The sequence below is a fragment of the Oncorhynchus tshawytscha genome, linkage group LG02, assembly GCF_018296145.1.
Source record: "Oncorhynchus tshawytscha isolate Ot180627B linkage group LG02, Otsh_v2.0, whole genome shotgun sequence".
Lineage (NCBI taxonomy): Eukaryota > Metazoa > Chordata > Actinopteri > Salmoniformes > Salmonidae > Oncorhynchus > Oncorhynchus tshawytscha.
Genome location: NC_056430.1, coordinates 60861066 through 60882209, shown reverse-complemented (window position 1 = coordinate 60882209; position 21144 = coordinate 60861066). Strand labels below are relative to the sequence as shown.

Below are 21144 nucleotides of genomic sequence, written 5' to 3'. Positions count from 1 at the left end.
TGGAGTGCAGCTAGTCTAAAGACAGTTAAAAGAATAAAATATACTAAATATAGTAAAGTTCAGACACTTGATCAGAGTCCAGCATTTATTGTTACACGTATTCTTGACTTCTGTCACTAAAATATTTGACGTTTTCTCAACAATTGATTTTAAACTTGTTTTAATATTAAATACGAGGTATTGGCTAATTTGCGTTCCTCTGTGCATGTTATGAGCAGTTTTGCACATAGCTCCAATACCTACAGCATTTAAGGCCTTCTGTTAGCAAGAATATGTGCTTATTGCCAAAATAGATCAAGCAATAAATCTGGGCACTAAATTGTATTATCCTTGGATGACGTGCTTGGATGAAGGAATGTGAATGCAGCGTCTCATTGAGAGGAAGTGTGTGTGTTGTGTGTGTGTGTATTGTCCCTGGTGTGCGTCTGTGTAACGAAGCACAGTGTCCGAGACAGAGCTGGTGTTAGCCCATGAATGGAGGATTGTGTCGGGGCATTCAGGGCTCCTGCAACTGAAGTGGCTGGTACAGCAAGAGACGGAGAGGAACTTTTTTTCTCCTCTCCCCCCCTTCCCTCGTTCTGTTAAAGCTTGCACAAGACGCTGTTTAATCAAAACCTCCGACCTTGGAGCATCAGCATCAAAACTTAAGCGCGTCTTGAAGGAATCAGGATAGAAGGGTGTCATCTTGATTTCGGTTTTACCTACCAAGTGAGGTATGTTGTGATTTTGGAGAGCTTTAATGACATTTTGCATTTGATCTTATTAAGTTGTTGTTTGTAAGTTGGCTTAAGATTCTATTCATGTGTGGTTTTAATTGGTTCCATTATCCAATACTGTTTCATTCACTTGTTGTGCAGTGACGGAAAACTGATTTTTTTTCCTGCTCGGAGGGGAATAGTTTTTCAGTCAATTGCTTTCTTTGGACACTATGGTATATAAAGGAACATGTTTGTTTTCTTCAGAAATTGTATCCAATAAAGTAGGCCATATTGATTAGTTCTAGTTTGTTTGCCTTTAACAGAACTTTTTGTTCACCAGGATTTTGTCTTTGTTGTCTAATCCAGTACATCTTGCTCCTGAAATGGTCAATGTCCTGCTCTATTCCGTCTGACTAACACACCAGGAACTCCACTTTAAATACAGTTAACTCCAAATAACTCTACTTAAATGTTAATGAAAATAGTTTTAGAAACACTTTCAAGTGTAATTTTATCCCTTTAATCTTGACTCTCATCGTCTGTTTTGAAACCTAGTTCACAGTGATTAGCGTGACACACCATATATCATAAGCAGTTGTAAAAATATGACTAATATATAATATAGTCATGTCGCTTCTGCAATCTTATGTGAAAACTAGAGTAGATGGAAGTTGCACTTAGGATTTAGAGCTGGTCCTAGATCAGTGCTTAAAGACAGTTATCCCTCTACGCACAAAATCTCCAAATTATTAGCCAATCTCCCGTAACATTCAGTCGGGCCTTACTTTCTCCACTCCTCCAGGTACCTTCAGGAGGTGGGCTACACGGACACCATCTTGGATGTGAAGTCCCAGAGGGTCAGAGCACTGCTGGGCCTGGCTGGAGACTCCGGAGAGAGGCCGTCGGACAGGAAACCGGAACCCATGGTGAACGGCACTGAGCCATCTTTGCTGAAGGACAGCGGCATGATCAGGTGAGCAACTGCTAATGACTATTGCTGTTGTTATTGCTAAATGCTGTTGTTGTAGTTGGCCTAAATGTATTGCTATCACTAATGCTAATGCTATTGTTATATCTATTGCTAATGCTGTTGTTGTAGCTATTACTGATGTAGCTAATGCTATTGTTGTAGCTAATGCTATTGACGTAGCCATTGCTAATGCTATCACTAATGGATAACTAGCATTCTTCAAGGAAATCCAGTAAGAAACTACAAGTGTAGAAGTCCTGCATTGTTTTTGTGTTCTCACTAACATCTGTCTCACTTTCTCTCTGTTCTCTCCATCAGTAAACCTGACATGTCTGACTCTGCCACAGTCCTTGAGGCCTTCAAGTTCATAGAAAGCGCCGCCGCCGAGTTTAGCGACGAGGAAGACGATGAAGACAGCGAAGGGAGGGACAAGACCATTATGAACTTGGCCACTGTAAGCAAGGAGATACAAACACTCTTATACACACACACACACACACTCTTATACACACACACACACACACACACACACATTCATGATGTGACTTGGGCTTCTTTGTGGGGCAATTCTAATTAGCCATTAGCAATATCATTAGCAATGGCTACAACAATAGAGTAACAGCTGGAACCCTATTGAATTAGCGACAGGCAGCAATAACAGTCAAGGAGAACCAGTAGCAGTCACAAGCCATGTTGGCTCATTCCTTGTGCTTCATTCTAGAGTGGTGATGAAATTAAGTGATACAATTTCACTTATGTTGCAAAATACATTTTACCAAGACAAATATGATTCATGTTCTGAATCATTCAGTGGGTCTTCCTCTAACATATTAACATTCTATTCAAAAAGTTAGAGTTCGTATCCGAATACATGCGATAATAAGCACCAATCAGTGTTGACATAGTGGTACAGGTTTCTCTTATCTTTTGAGGATTTTACATTTTGTGGTTGTCATCTCCTAAGTTCTTTCTGTGGGTTACAAAAAGCGAAGTTACCATGACACGAGCTGAATTAAATGTAAAAGGCTTTTAAAAGAAAAGGCTTGGTATAAGCTCCATTGACATTTCAGAGAAGCTAGTTTTTGTGAGAAATCTTTAAACAGGAACAGGAATTTTAAATGAATATGAAAGCGTATATTACAATATGAAAATACTACATGTCTTGTCTCAAAATCGATATACATCTTACCTACAGTTGAAGTCGGAAGTTTAAATACACTTAGGTTGGAGTCATTAACACTAGATTTTCAACCACACAACACATTTCTTGTTAACAAGCTATAATTTTGGTAAGTCGGTTAGAACATCTACTTTGTGCATGACACAAGTAATTTTTCATGGCTTTAGATGCTTCTGATAGGCTAATTTACATAATTTGAGTCAACTGGAGGTACCTGTGGATGTATTTCAAGGCCTACCTTCAAACTCAGTGCATCTTTGCTTGACATCATGGGAAAATCAAAAGAAATCAGCTAAGACCTCTGGAAAAAAAATTGTAGACCTCCACAAGTCTGGTTTATCCTTGGGAGCAATTTCCAAATGCCTGAAGGTACCATGTTCATCTGCACAAACAATAGTATGCAAGTATAAACACCATGGGACCACGCAGCCGTCACACCGCTCAGGAAGGAGATGCTTTCTGTCTCCTGGAGATGAACATACTGTGGTGCGAAAAGTGCAAATCAATCCCAGAACAACAGCAAAGGATCTTGTGAAGATGCTGGTGGAAACGGGTACAAAAGTATCTATATCCACAGTAAAACAAGTCTTATATCGCCATAACCTGAAAGGCTGCCCAGCAAGGAAGAAGCCACTGCTCCAAAACAGCCATAAAAAAGCCAGACTACAGTTTGCAACTGCACATGGGGACATTTTGTAGAAATGTCTTCTGGTCTGATGAAACAAAATAGAACTGTTTGGTCATAATGACCATCATTATGTTTGGAGGAAAAAGGGGGATGCTTGCAAGCTGAAGAACACCATCCCAACCGTGAAGCACGGGTGTGGTAGCATCATGTTGTGGGGGTGCTTTGCTGCAGGTGGGACTGGTGCACTTCACAAAATGGATGGCATCATGAGGATGGAAAATTATGTGGATATATTGAAGCAACATCTTAAGACATGAGTCAGGAAGTTAAAACTTGGTCGCAAATGGGTCTTCCAAATGGACAAGCATACTTCCAAAGTTGTGGCAAAATGGCAACAAAAGGACAAAAAAGTCAAGGTATTGGAGTGGCCATCACAAAGCCCTGACCTCAATCCCATAGAAAATTTGTGGGCAGATCTGAAAAAGCGTGTGCGAGCAAGGAGGCATACAAACCTGACTCAGTTACACCAGCTCTGTCAGGAGGAATGGGCCAAAATTCACCCAATTTATTGTGGGATGTTTGTGGAAGGATACCCAAAACATTTGACCCAAGTTAAACAATTTAAAGGCAATGCTAACAAATACTAATTGAGTGTATGTAAACTTCTGACTCACTGGGAATGTGATGAAAGAAATAAAAGCTGAAATAAATCATTATCTCTATTATTCTGACATTTCACATTCTTAAAATAAAGTGGTGATCCTAACTGACCTAAGTCAGGGAATTTTTACTAGGATTTAATGTCAGGAATTGTGAAACTGAGTTTAAATGTATTTGGCTAAGGTGTATGTAAACTTCCGACTTCAACTGTATATATTGTTTTTTTGTCCTGCGGATTGAAGAAATATGATGACAAGTTCAACGGGAAAGTGAGCTTGTTAGGTAGCCTGTAGCCTTAATTCTTGCTCAGAATCCAGCCTAGTTTATGCAATGCAATTTCCTTCGTTTTTGACCCGTTTTTGATTGGACACCCTACTCATTCAGACCTACACTTTCACTCAACTCATTCAGTCACTCAGACCCCCTCTCCGTCTCTTCAACCCTCTCTGTCTTCCACAGATGGTGAGGAAGAAGACGTCTTCGTCCTCATCCTCGGACATGAGTGACGACCAGGATACGGAGGAGGCCCTGAAGGGCTTTGACTTCCTGGCCAGCCCAGATGAGATGGACGGCTCGCCCGATGTCCGGAGTGCCGAAGACAGAGGAGACTGGGGTGAGGGTGGCTTGGTTGGTTGTTTGATGAACACTCAAACTAGAATGGTAACGTTTACATGTGGGCCAAAGTAACTTATTGGGGGCAGTGGGTCTATTAGTAGGCCTAGTCAACAGTGAAGGGGAAATGTTGGCCATAGTAGGACTATAGTGTGCAAGTAAGTGGGGACTGGCATTTATTCTCAGGACACGAGAGCACAAAAGGGACAGGAGGGCCATGGAAAGAGGACAGTAGACCAAACGGAGGACGAGGGGGCCATAGCAGGGACAGTTGGGTCAAGAGAACATTGAGTGTAACTCAGTTTCCTGCTCTAGCTCCACAGAACAGTCCCCACTGAGGGGACCTACCCATCCCTCAATCGCCCACTCACACAGAACCCTGTATTCTCTGTCCTAGTCTTCACACAAAGACACAGCTGGCCACCTGGCTACTGTGGCTCCATTATCCCCTTTAGCTAACAGGGAGCCCCTTCACTCCCATCACCTAGCATTACCTTGTGTTTATCTCCACTCAATGACCAAGGGCATTCCCACGCAATCACTGAGTCCGCTTGTCACAGGTCAGGCAGCAGTCAGTTGAGTTGCACATCCAAAGAGGAACAGATGATGTGGCGTCGCTGGTTGTGTGACAGAGGAAGCCAGAGGGATCCAGTTGAAGGCATAGGCGATCTTCCAATATTACTAAGTAATATGCTAGTGTAGACATTAGAACACAGCCACAACAAATGACCAATTGTCTGTGATGCATTGACCCACTGACTAGATGTTGACAATCCAGTTAATTTTATAAATACTATAATTCAATATTATAATGGTAATAATGTAAATAATGGTGACAAAATCTTTTTTTGAAAAACTATTCTTGTGTTATTGGGATAATTAGGTCAGCTTGCATGCGAAACTGAGTTGTTTGTATTTCCTCTGTTAACCATAATTGAAGCCATGAGCTGAACACACAGCAAAGGACGGCTAGATGGATGGATGGTAATTGAAAGGTCAAGCGGCAGCGAGGCGCTTCGCTGATCAGTTATGAAACAGAGTTGTCATCAGCAGCTCTGTGCTCTCAAGTGTTCATCTCCTCCACTTGATCCCACACACTGCCACTACAGATATATATATATATACTAGCCAAAAAGCAAAGCAGTGCGACAAACGACAACAACACCGAGTTACACAAACAAATGTACAGTCAATAACACAACAGAAAAGAAAATTAGAAAGATCTATTACAGTGTATGCAAATGTAGGGAGGTAGGCAATAAATAGGCCATAGAGGGGAAAATAATTACAAATTAGCATTAATACTGGAGTGATAGTTATGCAGATGATGATTTGCAAGTAGAGAAACTGGGGTGCAAAAGAAGAAGAGGGTATGTCCTAATGGCACCCTATTCTCTATATGGTACACTATTTTTGATCTGAGCCCTATGGACCATGTATGATCATGCCTGCATCTGAAATTAGGAATAGTGATATGCTTATAGGTATAGATACAGGTCCCCCACATAATTTGACATTTTTTGTTGAAATACATTATATGTTGTGTTTTTAGTTCTTTAGCCAGCTCACATTATAAAACCTACATGGTTGCTGCTTTTGATATATAGAACATTTCAAAACATGATGGAGTATTGTTGAATGTCGTTGCATTTTTTTTGGGGGGGGGGGGCCGTGTATTGAATGTTATTTGCATTGTCTTAACATTAGCATGTAATGCTGTTGTTGACGGTGCGGCACAAAGGACAAAGCCTTGCAGAGACTGAGTGAGGCATGCCGGCTGTTCACCATATGCTTTGTTGTCACCTTATTTGGCTGGACACAGCTTTCTTTGACATGAATATTTTTGAATATATTAACGCAAAAAAAAATCAGGATTGCTGCCGGCTATCAAATTCAGCATTTGATGTCAGCTGTATCTTTTTTGTCGGAAGCCAATCTGGCTCTTTACTACAACCCCCCCCCCCCCACCCCCCACCCAATCCTTTGTTTAATGGCAGTTTTGTGCATTTGTGTTTCCATATCGAGTGGCGCAGCGATGGTAACCCTCAGGCATGACTATTCTCCTGTTCCATCCCTGTCTGTTGTCATATGAGGAGAATTTGACCGATTCTCTTCCTGACTGACCCCTATAGGTTGACATCACCACCCCCTATATGTGCTTTGAGAGAGGCCCGAAGGCCTGTAGAAAACATAAACTTGGGGCTGTCGGTGGTGGGGTGGGGTGGGGGAGTATTACAGGAAGAATTTCCATCACACACTTTTTTTTACATACTGCAGCAAATGGCAATAATGCAATAATACATTGCCGGTCTCAAACCCAGATCTCCCTGCCCGTAGGCAAACCCGCTAACCACTGCTCCAATAGGGTTAATACACTTGGGGGGGGTTGTAGGCAAGTGTCTCTGCAATACATTTTACAGGCTATATATACATATATTAGGATTAAAGAGGCCATCTTCACTTGAACCACCTTTTAATTTCATAACACTTTGGATTTGAGTTTCGTTTGGTCTGGTTCAATAGAAAGTTCTGGACACTGACCGGCTTCTCGGTTTCTGCCCCCCTTCCCCCTACCCCTTCCTTCGGGTGTAGAGAAGGAAGAGCAGTGCCCCATGCCCGAGGCCTGGGATGTGGACCAGGGCCTCATAGCCCAACTCAAGGAGCAGTACAGGAAGGAGCGCAAGGGCAAAAAGGGGGTGAAGAGTAAGTCTGTCAGGCCTCCCCTTTCTTTCTCGCCATTGCTTTCTTTCTCCTTGTCCTGGTGATAAGAGCTTCTCTCTCTCTCTCTGTCTCTCTCTCTCTCTCTCTGTCTCTCTCTGTCTCTCTCTGTCTCTGTCTCTCTCTCTGTCTCTCTCTCTGTCTCTCTCTCTCTCTCTGTCTCTCTCTGTCTCTCTCTGTCTCTCTCTGTCTCTCTCTCTGAGGTCAACTATAACATGCAAAAATTATATTTAACAGACACGTTAAGCACGTTAGATACACTATCCCTCCCATCGCTTCGTTTTTGGCGCTCTATTTCGGCCATCTAGTACCACCTTCTCCATGTTTGTGTCTGTGCCTCTGTGTGGTTCCGCGCGTACATGTTTGTATGTTAACATTTTAATGGGATTGCAATCACTGCCTCTCCTCACAGTGCTCAGAACCGCGCAGGACAATTTGATCACTCTTGTAAGTGATCAATCACTATAACCACATTCACTAAAAGAAAAGTGCACTGTGCTGCATTCCTAACCCTCTCGCTGTTGCTGTTTTAAGTTGCGTCCATAGAAATATAATTACTAAAAAGGGCATAGCCCATCAGACCACAGCAATTTGACTGCACCCTCACGGGTACACTCAGTATGAGTGAAATGGCTTACCCATTATGGCCTCATTGTCTTGAATGGGCGTGCCCCTTCTAGTAATTCTATGTCTATGGTTGCACCATCCTACACTTGAGACATTCCATCCCGCTTCGTCGTGTTTGTACCTGTCTTTATTATGCCATAGGTTATCAGCTACACCTGTGTCTTTGTATGTGTGCTGGTTCCTTTTTTTCTGTCTCTGTATTTTTCAAACATTCCAACTTCTTATTTTCTCTGAAAGTATGCCGGTGTCAGTGACTTAACGCTCTCCTTTCCTCCCAACTTAAGCTTTTGTTGTTCTATGAGTTATTTCTATGTTCAAGCTACGAAGTCGTCTTTCGCCAAGCATCAGCCATGGATCTGCTCTTCAATCTGCTTATTTGTGGCTTCAATCTTATAAAGTTTCTGAGTATTTAAATAAATACAAATATATTTTTTTAAAGTCCCTTTATTTAACTAGGCAAGTCAGTTAAGAACAAATTCTTATTTTCAATGACGGCCTAGGAACAGTGGAGTAACTGCCTTGTTCAGGGGCAGAACAACAGATTTTTACCTTGTCAGCTCGGGGATTCGATCTAGCAACATTTCAGTTACTGGCCCAACATTCTAGCCACTAGGCTATCTGCCGCCCCTGAGTAGCAGCGCTGAGCTAGTATCAGGTTCCCCCTGTCCATAAAATCATATAAATGATTATCTAAAAAGCTAAACTGATCCTTAATCAGCACTGCTACTTTGTGATGCTTTATGAATACGGGCCCTGTTATCTTGTCCATTCTCTGCATCACTTTTTGATTTTTGATTTTTTTTCAATCAGCCTTCCAGCATGGGTCTCCAACTCCGAGCTACTTGGAGTGCAGTCTTTTGTTCCAGACCAGCACTAATGCATCTGATTCAACTAATTATGGTTCAGACTGAAAAATGTGTATTATTTGAAACCGATTTGTAGTGCTGGGCTGGTACAAAACCCTGTGCACCCAGTAACTCCAAAGAGCCAGTGACCCCTGCCCAAAGGTATTTAAGATGAGGATTGCGTGCCCTTCTACTCTAAGATGACCTTCCATTCTCCTCTTCTCTTCTTCCTTATCCCTCTCCTTTCTTTCTTTGACTCTTTTCCTTCCTGATCCTCTCTGTATACTGCTACTTCTCCTCTTCCTCCTCCTTCCTCCCTCTCCTTTCCTTCTCTGTCTCTACTCCTTCTCCATGATCCTCTTCTCATCTTCCTCCTCCTCCCAGGGCCTAACCGGTCCAAACTGCAGGATATGCTGGCCAACCTGCGAGACGCCGAGGACCTCCCCTCCATGCAGCCCCCCGTGACACCGCCATCCCGGCCCAGCGTCCCCAGGCTCAACGAGCACGAAGTGGGCCACCCTGAGGAAGGTAAGACGAGAGCTTAATTGTCCCCAAAGGGTTTGAATTTACAGAGTGCACAATTTCCAAATATACACAATTGACTGTAAATAATTTAATTTACAAATTGACAATTTTACACAACAATATCTAATCGGCCCAAATACCAGTAGCAGTCGTTTAGTGTTTTTGACTTCTGTTTGTCCGTCTGTTAATTTTTCCCTACTTTTCTGGTATCTGTCTAATTTGTTTGTCTGGCTCTGTCCATCTGCCTATTTTGTCTGGTCTGTCCATCTATCTCACTGTCCGTCCATCCATCCCAGTGGAGGCCATGACGTTTCCGCCCACGTCAGGGAAGTCGTTCATTATGGGGCCAGACGAGGCGGCGGAGAGCGAGCTGGGCCTGGGCGAGCTGGCGGGCCTCACTGTGGCCAATGAGGCAGACAGCCTGGCCTACGACGTGAGTACCTACATCTGCAGGGAAGGGAGGATAAGGAAGGAAGAGAGGGTGAGGGGGAGTAAGGGGGGCGTGGCCAAGAAAGCCAACAGCCTGGTCTACAATTTGAGTTGCATTAGTCCTTCCTTACACTGGGCACCAACCACTGCCAGATGCAATGGCAAGGCAGCTAGCAGTGAATGAATAAATTAATGAAAACCTTTATTATGACATAAACAACACTTTATTGTCCCAAAGGGAATTTTATTTACATATCAAATTTTATTTGTCACATGCGCCAAATACTTACAACAATGCAGTTTTTAGAAAATACCTTTTAAAAAAATTGGAAATAAAAGTAACAAATAATTAAAGAACAGCAGTAAAATAACAATAGCGAGGTTATATACAGGGGGTTACCGGTACAAAGTCCATGTGCAGGGGCACTGGTTAGTCGAGGTAATTCAGGTAAAATGTACATGTAGGTAGAGTTATTAAAGTGACTATGCATAGATAATAAACAGAGAGTAGCAGTCTGGGTAGCCATTTGATTTGATGTTCAGGAGTCTTATGGCTTGGGGGTAGAAGCTGTTTAGAAGCCTCTTGGACCTAGACTTGGTGCTTGTGTACCGCTTGCCCTGCAGTAGCAGAGAGAACAGTCTATTACTAGCGTGGCTGGAGTCTTTGACAATTTTAGGGCCTTATTCTGACGCCGCCTGGTATAGAGGTCCTGGATGGCAGGAAGCTTGGTGACATACTGGGCCATACGCACTACCCTTTGTAGTGCCTTGCGGTCGGAGGCCGAGCAGTTGCCATACCAAGCAGTGATGCAACCAGTCAGGATGCTTTCGATGGTGCAGCTGTTGAGCATCTGAGGACCCATGCCAAATATTTTCAGTCTCTTGTGGGGGAATAGGTTTTGTCATTCCCTCTTCACGACTGTCTTGGTGTGTCTGGACCATGTTTGTTTGTTTGTTTGTTGGTGATGTCGACACCAAGGAACTTGAAGCTCTCAATCTGTTCCACTACAGCCCCGTAGATGAGAATGGTGGCGTGCTCGGTCCTCCTTTTCCTGTAGACCACAATCATCTCCTTTTATCTTGATCACGTTGAGGGAGAGGTTGTGATGACCACCGCAATCATAACAAAATGAAGGAAAACAGGCGGCACGGACTTGGCAATCTTTTGACAGACAGTACAACATTCAGCTAATCAGATCAAAGGGCACCACCACCAAACAGCGGGCAGCAGCATTCACAAATGACATTTTCTGCTGTATATATAAATATGGCGTGTTCGCACCCAGGTAAATTAGCTATTTATCTACATGACCTAAAGCCTGTGGAGCCCCATGGACAACTCTTTCAGCACTTAGGTCCCTCGGGGCAGCAAATATCTACTGCTTCACATTTCCATGTAGAAAAAGATAAATTGATTGGCTAGATTTAGAGACTTTGAGCTTCTAAACTAGAACACTAAGTAGAAAGGCATATACAGTGCCTTCGGAAAGTATTCAGACCCCTTGACCTTTTCCACATTTTGTTACGTTATTCTAAAATGGATTAAATAAATAAAAAATCCCAATCTACACACAATACCCCATAATGACAAAGCAAAAACAGGTTTTTAGACATTTTTGCATCATGCAGCAGGGACTGGGAGACTAGTCAACATCGAGGGAAATGACAGAGAGATACTTGATAACCTACTCCAGAGCGCTCAGGTTCACCTTCCAACAGGACACCGAGCCTAAACACGCAGCCAAGACAACACAGGAGTGGCTTCGAGACGAGTCTCAATGGTCTTGAGTGGCCCAGCCAGAGCCCGGACTTGAACCTGATCAAACATCTCTGGAGAGACCTGAAAATAGCTGTGCAGCGATGCTCCCCATCCAACCTGACAGAGCTTGAGAGGATCTGCAGAAAATACCCAAATACAGGTGTGCCAAGCTTGTAGCGTCGTACCCAAGAAGACTCAAGGCTGTAATTGCTGACAAAGATGCTTCAACAAAGTACTGAGTAAAGGGTCTGAATACTTATGTGAATGTGATATTTTTGTGGAAAAAGTCAAGGGGTTTGAATACTTTCTGAATGAACTGTATTTATCTAAAGGTCCAAACTATTTTTCAAAGCTTTCAAAATGTCAATATTTAAACAGGCTAGTCTGATTGGCATGGGCTTTGACTTTCACTTTTATTGACACACTCACACTCAGGCACACAGAGACACAGGCACATACGTGCACATACACACTCCAGATCAATTGAATGTGAAGTGAACTGCGGTTGTATTGCTGTGGAGAGCTAGCATGCAGATTGAGGTTGTGGTTGAAGAGACTGAGTGTCATATTGCTCAGTTGGACCCAGTGTGGGAGGACACCTTAGTGTTAGAATTATATTTATATAATGGACACACTCATCTCAAAATAGGAATGGATTTGTGTGCGTTAGATAACATTAACGTTTGTATGGTAACTTTCATACTAAGATGTTGCAGCTCTAACAAGCAGGAAATGAAAAGGATAAGCAGTGACCGGGGTCAAGCACAAGAGGCACATTGCAGACATATTTAGCAGACTCGGTGAAGAGCATAGCGCCACTGAACTTGCATTGCAAACAGAAACAACGCTTTTTTTTTTTGTCTGGCGTGACCACGTAAGTTACTTTTTGTAAATTGAAATAAATAAGTCAAAACTAGTGACTCCCTAGCTTGCTATACCTTCTGAAACATTATTGTACAGCACTTAGGCTTGAATCCTAATAATAAGTGCTTGCTTGAAAAAGCAAAACAAAAAACAAGCAAATAACAGCTGTAAGACGGTAGGTCTGGACTGCGATTTTCAGCCGGAGTTGTTGCCTCAAACAGATGGAGAGACAATCAAGAGGGAACCACATGGCTTGAGCAAAGGGAGGAGGTGGTCAGAAGGGGGACATCTGTGGGCATAACTTGCATTTTGTTGCATATCTCCAATTGATATTGAAACTCTTTGTCATTTTAACTCAGGTGACCAACAGTCAGGATGCGCTGCGGAAGACATGGAGCCCCAAGTTCACGCTGCGGAGCCACTTTGACTCCATCCGGGGCCTGGCCTTCCACCCCGTGGAGCCCGTCTTGGTCACTGCCTCCGAGGACCACACCCTCAAACTGTGGAACCTCCAGAAGACCGCCCCCGCCAAGAAGTAAGAGCTCACATAGGCCTACACTGTTGTCAGTCAAACACCTGGGTTGTATTTACTAGACCCAAAACAATTCAAATGTTTGCCTTTATTTTTAACCAGGTAAGTAATTGAGAACACATTCTCTTTACAATGACGACCTGACCAAGATAAGAGCGATACACAGTAGAAACTCTCGGTGTGCACTAATGAATACGACCCAGCTGCCAGTCAAAGACAATGATGCTTTTAAGCAGGTACCTAAGTAGTGAACGTGGGTAACTTGGTCACTTTCAATGGGGTAAGAGTCATTTGGAATTGTTAAGAGCACTATTGCGAAAAGACAATCGATAGCTAAAGCATGCCTTTTTCTGCTTATGCATTTCTAATGGCTGTAATGGGACATTTTGTTCTACTTAGCGTATGTTCGTTGAATATGTACATCAAAGGTAGTTATATCCCCTGTCTGTCTTTCTAGGTGTGCTGCCCTAGATGTGGAGCCCATCTATACATTCCGGGCCCATCGGTGAGTAACCTTCCTTATCCACTATAACCCAACCTTTTTATAAATGGACAGCTGGACCGATATTCTTGTATACATGAATCATTTGTTCAAGCAAATTAACTTTTATCTTTGCATAAGTGAAAGAAAAATTGTTGAATTCTATAATGACAGGTATTGCCACTTTCTCCTGTAGGAGTGAGATGTTGTGTTTTGTCTTCGCCAAAACAAGTTGTAGTTAATAATGAGATGAGTTTTCCTGTGTTCTGTAGGGGTGCGGTGTTGTGTGTGACCATGAGCTCTACAGGGGAGCAGTGCTTCAGTGGGGGGGTGGATGGAACCATTCAGAGCTGGAACACCCCCAACCCCAATATCGACCCCTATGACTCATATGGTACACCCCCAAGATGCCTTAGCTACACCTCTGATTATTAGCACATTTCTCTTGTTTCATATTCTCTTCATCTCTTCACTGATCGCTTGATTCTTTCCACCTGACACTCCTTTCATCCTCTTTCACTCTTCTGTCTTTATCCAACTCTTTTTTTCCCCCTGTCTCCACATGATCTTTCGTTCTCTATCATTTCTCTCTCTCCTTTTCCCCTCCCTCTTAACTCTCCCCATCTCTTAAATCTGCATCTCTCCCTCATCTCTTTCCCTCTCCCTCCTAACTCTCCCTCTCTCTTTCCTGCCATAGAGCCCTCGGTGCTGCGGGGGGCACTGCTTGGTCACACTGACTCAGTGTGGGGAGTGGTTTACAGCTCGGCCCACCAGCGCCTGCTCTCCTGCTCTGGGGACGGCACTGTGCGCCTGTGGAACGCTGCCAACACCTCCCCCGCACTCGCCGTCTTCAACGAGAAAGGAGGTGAATAGCTGAACGCAGATCAGATCGACGAAATGATCCCCCAATAGACTTACTTTGGCTGCCCCGTACAAACACTGCTCTAGGATCAATTCATTTCAATTCAAAACAGATGCCTTACACATTTTCACCTAATGTTCCACAGTGCCTGCTCTAGAATCAGCTTACAAAGCACCTAATTGACCCTCTTACACAGACTGTCCCACATAACCACTGCTCTGGGATCAGCTTATAAAATATATTTGCAATTGTACACTATACAATGACCTTGAATCCGCTCCATAAAGAGTTACTCCGGGGTTTCCCAAACTAGGGGTCGCGACACCATGCCCGATGAAAAAAACAAAATGGGTTCGCGAGAGAAAATTGACGCTTGGTTCATAGAAGGTAGCCGATAGATGCGGTTGTAAGAATCAGAGGGGTTTCTGTTTTCTTCCTACAAATGTGTCCTTCTTTTGAATGGTTTATGCTACTATGCCCACAAGCCATTAGAATAGAATTGACAAGACCAGGCACATCATCAATGATGTTCTTTTCTACACAGAAAGTCATACAATATTATCGCCTGCTGATCTTCTGAACTTCCCAATGCCTTTCTGATGCATTTCAGTCACTTCAAACCATACTGTCTTCAGATTGAAAAACTGTCAAAAATAATATGACTGGGCCTCCCGGGTGGCACAGTGGTTAAGGGCGCTGTACTGCAGCGCCAGCTGTGCCACCAGAGACCCTGGGTTCGCGCCCAGGCTCTGTCATAACCGGCCGCGACCGGGAGGTCAGTGGGGCGACGCACAATTGGCCTAGCGTCGTCCGGGTTAGGAAGGGCTTGGCCGGTAGGGATATCCTTGTCTCATCGCACACCAGCGACTCCTGTGGCGGGCCGGGCACAGTGCGCGCTAAAACCAAGGTTGCCAGGTGCACCGTGTTTCCTCACACATTGGTGCGGCTGGCTTCCGGGTTGGATGCGCGCTGTGTTAAGAAGCAGTGCGACTTGGTTGGGTTATGTATCAGAGGACGCATGACTTTCAACCTTCGTCTCTCCCGAGCCCGTACAGGAGTTGTAGCGAGGAGACAAGATAGTAGCTACTAAAACAATTGGATAAAATGAAATTGAAGAGAAAAAGGGGTCAAATTCAAAATAATAATAATATATATATATTTTTTAAATTATATGACTGATTTTGTAATAGACTGTCATAGTCCCAATGTTGATTACATAACTTTTTTTACATGGTGGGGTTGCGGGTCAAAACAGTTTGGGAACCTCTGAGTCAATTCAGAACTCTACGTGCCCCAAAAAGAGGTCTGACCTAGGACCAGCCAGGTCCCCACAGCCAAACCCTAACCTCTCTACCTCTGTCTGATTCAGAGTGAAACTGATCTAGAATTAGCTCAATTCAGGACACTATCAGCCCCATAAAAAAGGTCTGACCTAGGACCAGGTCACCACCATAGAAATAGATGTATAGAATGGCATTCTATTTCTATGATCACCACACTCAAATCCTGCCCCCTTCAACATAACTCCTGCTCTAAGATTAGCTCATAACCTTTCCAACTCTGTCGGTTTCAGAACTGGGCGTCCCCACGTCAGTGGACCTGGTGTGCAGTGAGCCGGCCCACATGGTGACGTCGTTCAGCACGGGGGAGATCGGACTCTTCAACATGGAGACGCGGCAGCTGATCCTCAAGCTGGACCAGACCGGAGAGCCCGGTAAGCTCCGCTGCCATTTCTACACAGTGACTGTATAGATTTGTAACTCAAAAGAGAGTAATTGAGTGCACTATGTGCTCACTGCCTATTCTTGTGCTCTTCCTGTCAACACCCTTTACCCCTCTTGTCACAACATAAATGTTTGTTTGTGCATTAAAAGTCATACTTTTATTTTGTTGGTGTACTCTCTACAGAAAGCTTCCCTAGCTATTTATTTGTTTTATTAGCAATAGGCTATAGCAGCTGGTATATCAGTACAGTCTGCAATATAACCCTAGTGCCCACCAAGTATGTTATAGCTCTGTGGCTTTTCCTTTCTACTCCCTACTTTAGAATCAGTTTGTCTCGAGTTATAACTCCCATTTACCCTGTTGTTCTGACAAATGACTAAATGTAAATGAGAAAGGTTAATCGGGCAATGTTCAATTGACTTCCATGTCTTGTCACACACAGAAGCCCCGTGCAAGATCAACAAGGTGCTGAGTCACCCCACTCTGCCCATCACCATCACGGCCCAGGAGGACCGACACATCCAGTTCTTCGACAACAACACGGGTGAGCTAGAAGGCTGTCATTTTGAACTGGCATTCCAGCTGGAATTCAAATTTAAATCAAATGTATACATAGTAAGACAAACACATTTTGTCACTATATAAAGTGTACTTATAACAGTTGGTATAAATACAACATTGAGGACAGTGATTTTTGTACTCATCCCGGGTTCCTATTACAGGGAAATGTATTCACTCCATGGTAGCCCACCTGGACGCAGTCACCAGTTTAGCTGTGGATCCCAACGGCTTGTACCTGATGTCTGGCAGTAAGTATTTATCTGGAAACGGGGAAGTACTAGTGTTTATGTTGGTTAGCGTTTCATGTAATTACAGCAATATTGTTCCTTGCATAACTGGAGATACAAACTGACAGTGTGGCAAATATCTGAGCACAGAAACGGAAGCCCCCTTCGATCTTTCTTGTGGTAACTTTCACTAAAAGGCAGTTTTAGAATTGTAACGTTTCCCTCTAGCTCTCTTTCGTCCTCTCTCACTCTACCTCCCTATTTCTTTATATTTTTGTTCCTGTTTCTTTATATTTTTGTTCTCATCCATCCTCCGCCCTGTTAGGCCACGACTGCTCCATCCGCCTGTGGAACATGGAGAGCAAAACGTGCATCCAGGAATTCACAGCGCACCGCAAGAAGTCGGACGAGGCCATCCACGACGTGGCCTTCCACCCCACCAAGTGCTACATCGGCAGCGCCGGGGCCGACGCGCTCGCCAAGGTCTTCGTATGACCGCAAATCCCAATGGCTAACAGCTGCGTCCGGCTCGAAGGACCATCAAAAAGGGGCGGAGTTGTGTTGTAACTGAAGGGAGAGATGGGAGTTGGAGCCCAACTCAAAGGCAGTGTGGAAGGAAATGTAGTGAGGTGGATGGGTAACTAGCCACTGGTGTCTGAGTCTTGACCAGTGGCAGTCGAGAGGGATGGTTAGACACCTGATGGTTTGAAGGCTGAAAGGGGTGAACGTGAGAGTTTTGAGAGAAAGAGGGCTACGATACTATCCTTCCACCCGGGCGGGCCTGGGTGCTACAGCCAAACCAGAAGGAGATGTGGTCAAACATCACAAAGACCAAGCGGATATCCAGGAAATTCTCAAGACCTGTACTCTCGTTTAGAAACATTGCGTTCGTTTCCTAACTAACAGAAACACAATCCTCGTATTCTCCCCCCTCCCCGGGCACCCCTAAGACTGCCTGTGTCTTCAATGTCATCGTTTTCAAAGATTTCATGAAACTGTGCCTTTTTCGTCAGTCTTGCAGACAAAGTTATTTTACAGTTTGTGTGCAAAGTAGGAGTGGGCAGGGTGTTCAACAACAAGTTATAATTTATTGTCCAACATAGTACTGGACATTGTCTATTCCATTTGATCCATAAAACTGAGTTTAAAAATAATTATATTTGCATCAGATGTACACAGCATATAGTGGTTAGTGGTCAATAGTCACAGTACTGTTTAAATTATTGAACGAGTGAGTTGAGATCCACCATGCCCTCCAATCCACTGAAATATACAGTAGCGTGCAGAACTCGAGTCCCCCTGAATAAGAAAAATGGTAAATAAGTTTAAAGAAACCTGAAAGTCAGTTTGAAGTTGAAGTAAAGGCCATGAGCCTGCATTTCCTTGGTGTGTGATTTATTATAGCCTTTTGTATATGTCCATGTGGTTTTGTATGTAATCACAATGAATTGGAAATGACTCCATTAATTCATCTCTAAAACAAGTAAAAATGTAGCTTTTTAAGTAGTGCCTATTGTCCATACTCTTGCTTTGCACCCTCTTGAAAAGCCAACCCCATGAAAATAATTGAGTTGTTTGATGAAACTTTGCTAACAGAATTCCTACATATTAGCCCATATGAATCTGTCACCTAAGTGAGTAAGCCATCCTTGTATTCCAGCTTGCTTTGCTTCAGTGTTGAATCAGTGTTCAAATCCAAATTGCCTGTACACAGCCAAAACACTGACTTAACCAGGCCACATCCTTCAACTTTATTTAGTTTCCAATTCAATTGTAAATGCTTTTATGCTCCAGCTTCAGCTCGCCTAGGTACAAGGAGTGCCTCTCTTGTTGTTTGGATGTTCCATTCTTTACATAAATAGGACAACAACATTGTAATATACTGTACCAACATAAGTAGAAGCGTTAACTCTTAACAAGATCTGTCCATTGACACTTTGCTAGCGGTAGATGAATTACTCAAACTTTGTTTCACAATTTAATGGAATTGATTGATCAATGTTGTGGTTTGACCTCATTTGAATACATGCTGCTTTATCGTGTATTTATAGTTGAGCAACCTGACAAACTGCACTGAAAAATGGCTTGCAGTGAAACGATTTTTTCATTAGATTTTTTTTTTTTTGACCTGTGTATTTATTTATGCCTCCGTGTCATTTAAGCCAAAAGAATCAACCAAGTATTGTCTTACAACGACAAGATGCTTCGAAGAGAGCCTGCACATTTAAAGTTTGCTGCGACCGTTAAGTTGGCTCTTTCAGCTTATAATGCTAAGTTAGATATTTTGCTAATGCTAAGTTGGCTATGACTGCTAAGATCGTTTCTTCATAGATATCCTGCTTGCCCCTGTGCTGAGTTAGCCCCTTGGCTCCCATTTTTGACAGCAGAACTGAGGTCTCTCAGTACTCAACTGCACACAAGCTACGCTCCTGTGTTTAGGCGATATGACCAGCTCTGGTCAGAAAGCAGGGTAAATACTTTAAGTAATAACTGTTTGAAAATAGAATTTTGTCAAATTATTTTGAGCAATTACTAGTTTTTTATTTACTCTACATGGTTGGTGAAAAAGGTCAATCCTTGTTAAATACAGGTAAATATTTTTTTAAAGAATATTTTCTGTTTTACTTGAACATTTAGGAGTTATTCCTTGGGATTTGTGTACTTTGTTTCTTTTGTAGTGGAATGGTTGGAGATTTGCCGGTCTTATCACAAGTTGTATGCCTTTGGTTGTGAGCACTACAAAACAAGAAAGATTTTTGTCATTTATTCTCAAAATTGTCTCATCTGCAGTTGAACATGTGAGAGATTAGAATTTCGCTATCTACCAAATGCTATGGTCTCTAAAATAAGGACTGTTGAATGATGAGGATGGATCAAAATCTGTGGGGAATTCGGTGTGCTTGCGTTGTACAAAGATTTTTTTTCCTTTTTATTTTTCTTTGGTGTCAGGTAATTTTAGACAATGTAAGGGAGCGAACAGAAAACATGTACAGTTTTAAAGTATATATATAAAAAAAAAGATATTTATTAACACAGTATATTGAGTGGCTAAACATGGTGATGTGAAATGGAGTCAGTATGTATGGGTGCGCTTGTCGTGGTAAACGTACAGTAGTCTCATCACAACACTGAGTAGTTGAACAAAAGAGGAGTTAGTATATGGCCCCCTGCTGCTCACAATGTGGAAGAAGCATATTTCACCAGGTTGGCTCACATTTCATGTCTTTTAATGGGCTTAATGTCCATTTGAATGACAGAATAGTGAGGGCTTGACCATAAGATAGTGTTTCTTTTTGTGTGTGTTTTTGGTCATGGAGAACCAATTTAGATACTAGTTTTCTCCAAACCTGTTTGATTGAGCTGTCGTTTTTGAGACCTGTTAGTTCGCTGTTTGTCCATCAAGACTGCATACGGTCCTCAATTGGAATAATAATAACCAAGCAAACAGTGGTCCTCCAGAACCAGGAGTCAGACAAGAACTAGGATTTGAACAAAGAATTATCGTGTTGTTATAGGCAGTGTAAAAGCAGAGTGCTCTAGTCTAAATGGTGACTCATAGATATGCGTCTAAAATTCACTTGTCCGTTCTGAGCAGCAGGGGGTGTTGCTTACAAGCACTACAAAGTGTATGAAAAGATCACACAAAACAAAGAACCTATTAATAACCAATGGGAAAACAAAACACAAAGCATTGGGCGAAGCCAAGTTTGCCTGTTGTAAATCAAAGTAATTCCCCTTTTAACCTCCAGTTGTATAGAGAATTCTTTTAAGATGTGAATTTGATAAATATGCTAATTGGACTGTACATACAGTACATATAATTATTGTCATTATAGTTTATTCTTTTTTTTCATGATGTATTGTATTTTTTCTCAGATGGGAGAGTGACAGATTTATCAATAACAACAATAAAGGAATATGTTGTATATCATACTGGTAATGTAGTATTTGTTTCCCACCTTTAGAATAATGCCTTTCATTGCTTCAACATTCACACATTTTCCATTTCAAGTGTATACCTACCTATAGGAAAATATATTTCTATTTGATTAATACTTTAAGTAACCCCATATTACGTATTAATTGTAATCCAATAGCAATGTTTATACCAGTCAAAAGTCCTAACAATAATACTTTTCAAAACATGTTTTATGTTGTATATTATTTAAATACATATAGAGCTGGAATGTACTTAAGTACCATTTGTTGACAATGTAGTACTTCTCCCAGTGTGTAAGAGA

General features: G+C 42.5%; 1 protein-coding gene across 3 annotated transcripts in view; it reads left to right on the top strand.

Annotated features, from left to right (window-relative positions):
• strn (striatin, calmodulin binding protein) overlaps positions 1-20834 on the top strand; it is a 92824-nt gene extending 71990 nt beyond the window's left edge. For 2 of the 3 annotated variants that reach the window (XM_042302013.1, XM_042302012.1), the window contains exons 5-18: positions 1501-1671; positions 1987-2122; positions 4596-4749; positions 7341-7451; positions 9323-9466; positions 9760-9896; positions 12875-13050; positions 13505-13552; positions 13801-13922; positions 14226-14393; positions 15964-16104; positions 16558-16659; positions 16838-16924; positions 17229-20834. In XM_042302013.1, coding sequence (XP_042157947.1) covers positions 1501-1671; positions 1987-2122; positions 4596-4749; positions 7341-7451; positions 9323-9466; positions 9760-9896; positions 12875-13050; positions 13505-13552; positions 13801-13922; positions 14226-14393; positions 15964-16104; positions 16558-16659; positions 16838-16924; positions 17229-17398 — 1867 coding nt within the window. In that variant the 3' untranslated portion in view covers positions 17399-20834. The remainder of the gene's footprint in view (positions 1-1500; positions 1672-1986; positions 2123-4595; positions 4750-7340; positions 7452-9322; positions 9467-9759; positions 9897-12874; positions 13051-13504; positions 13553-13800; positions 13923-14225; positions 14394-15963; positions 16105-16557; positions 16660-16837; positions 16925-17228) is intronic. The other variant, XM_024442973.2, reaches the window with a different exon arrangement.
• Positions 20835-21144: the final 310 nt, after the last annotated feature.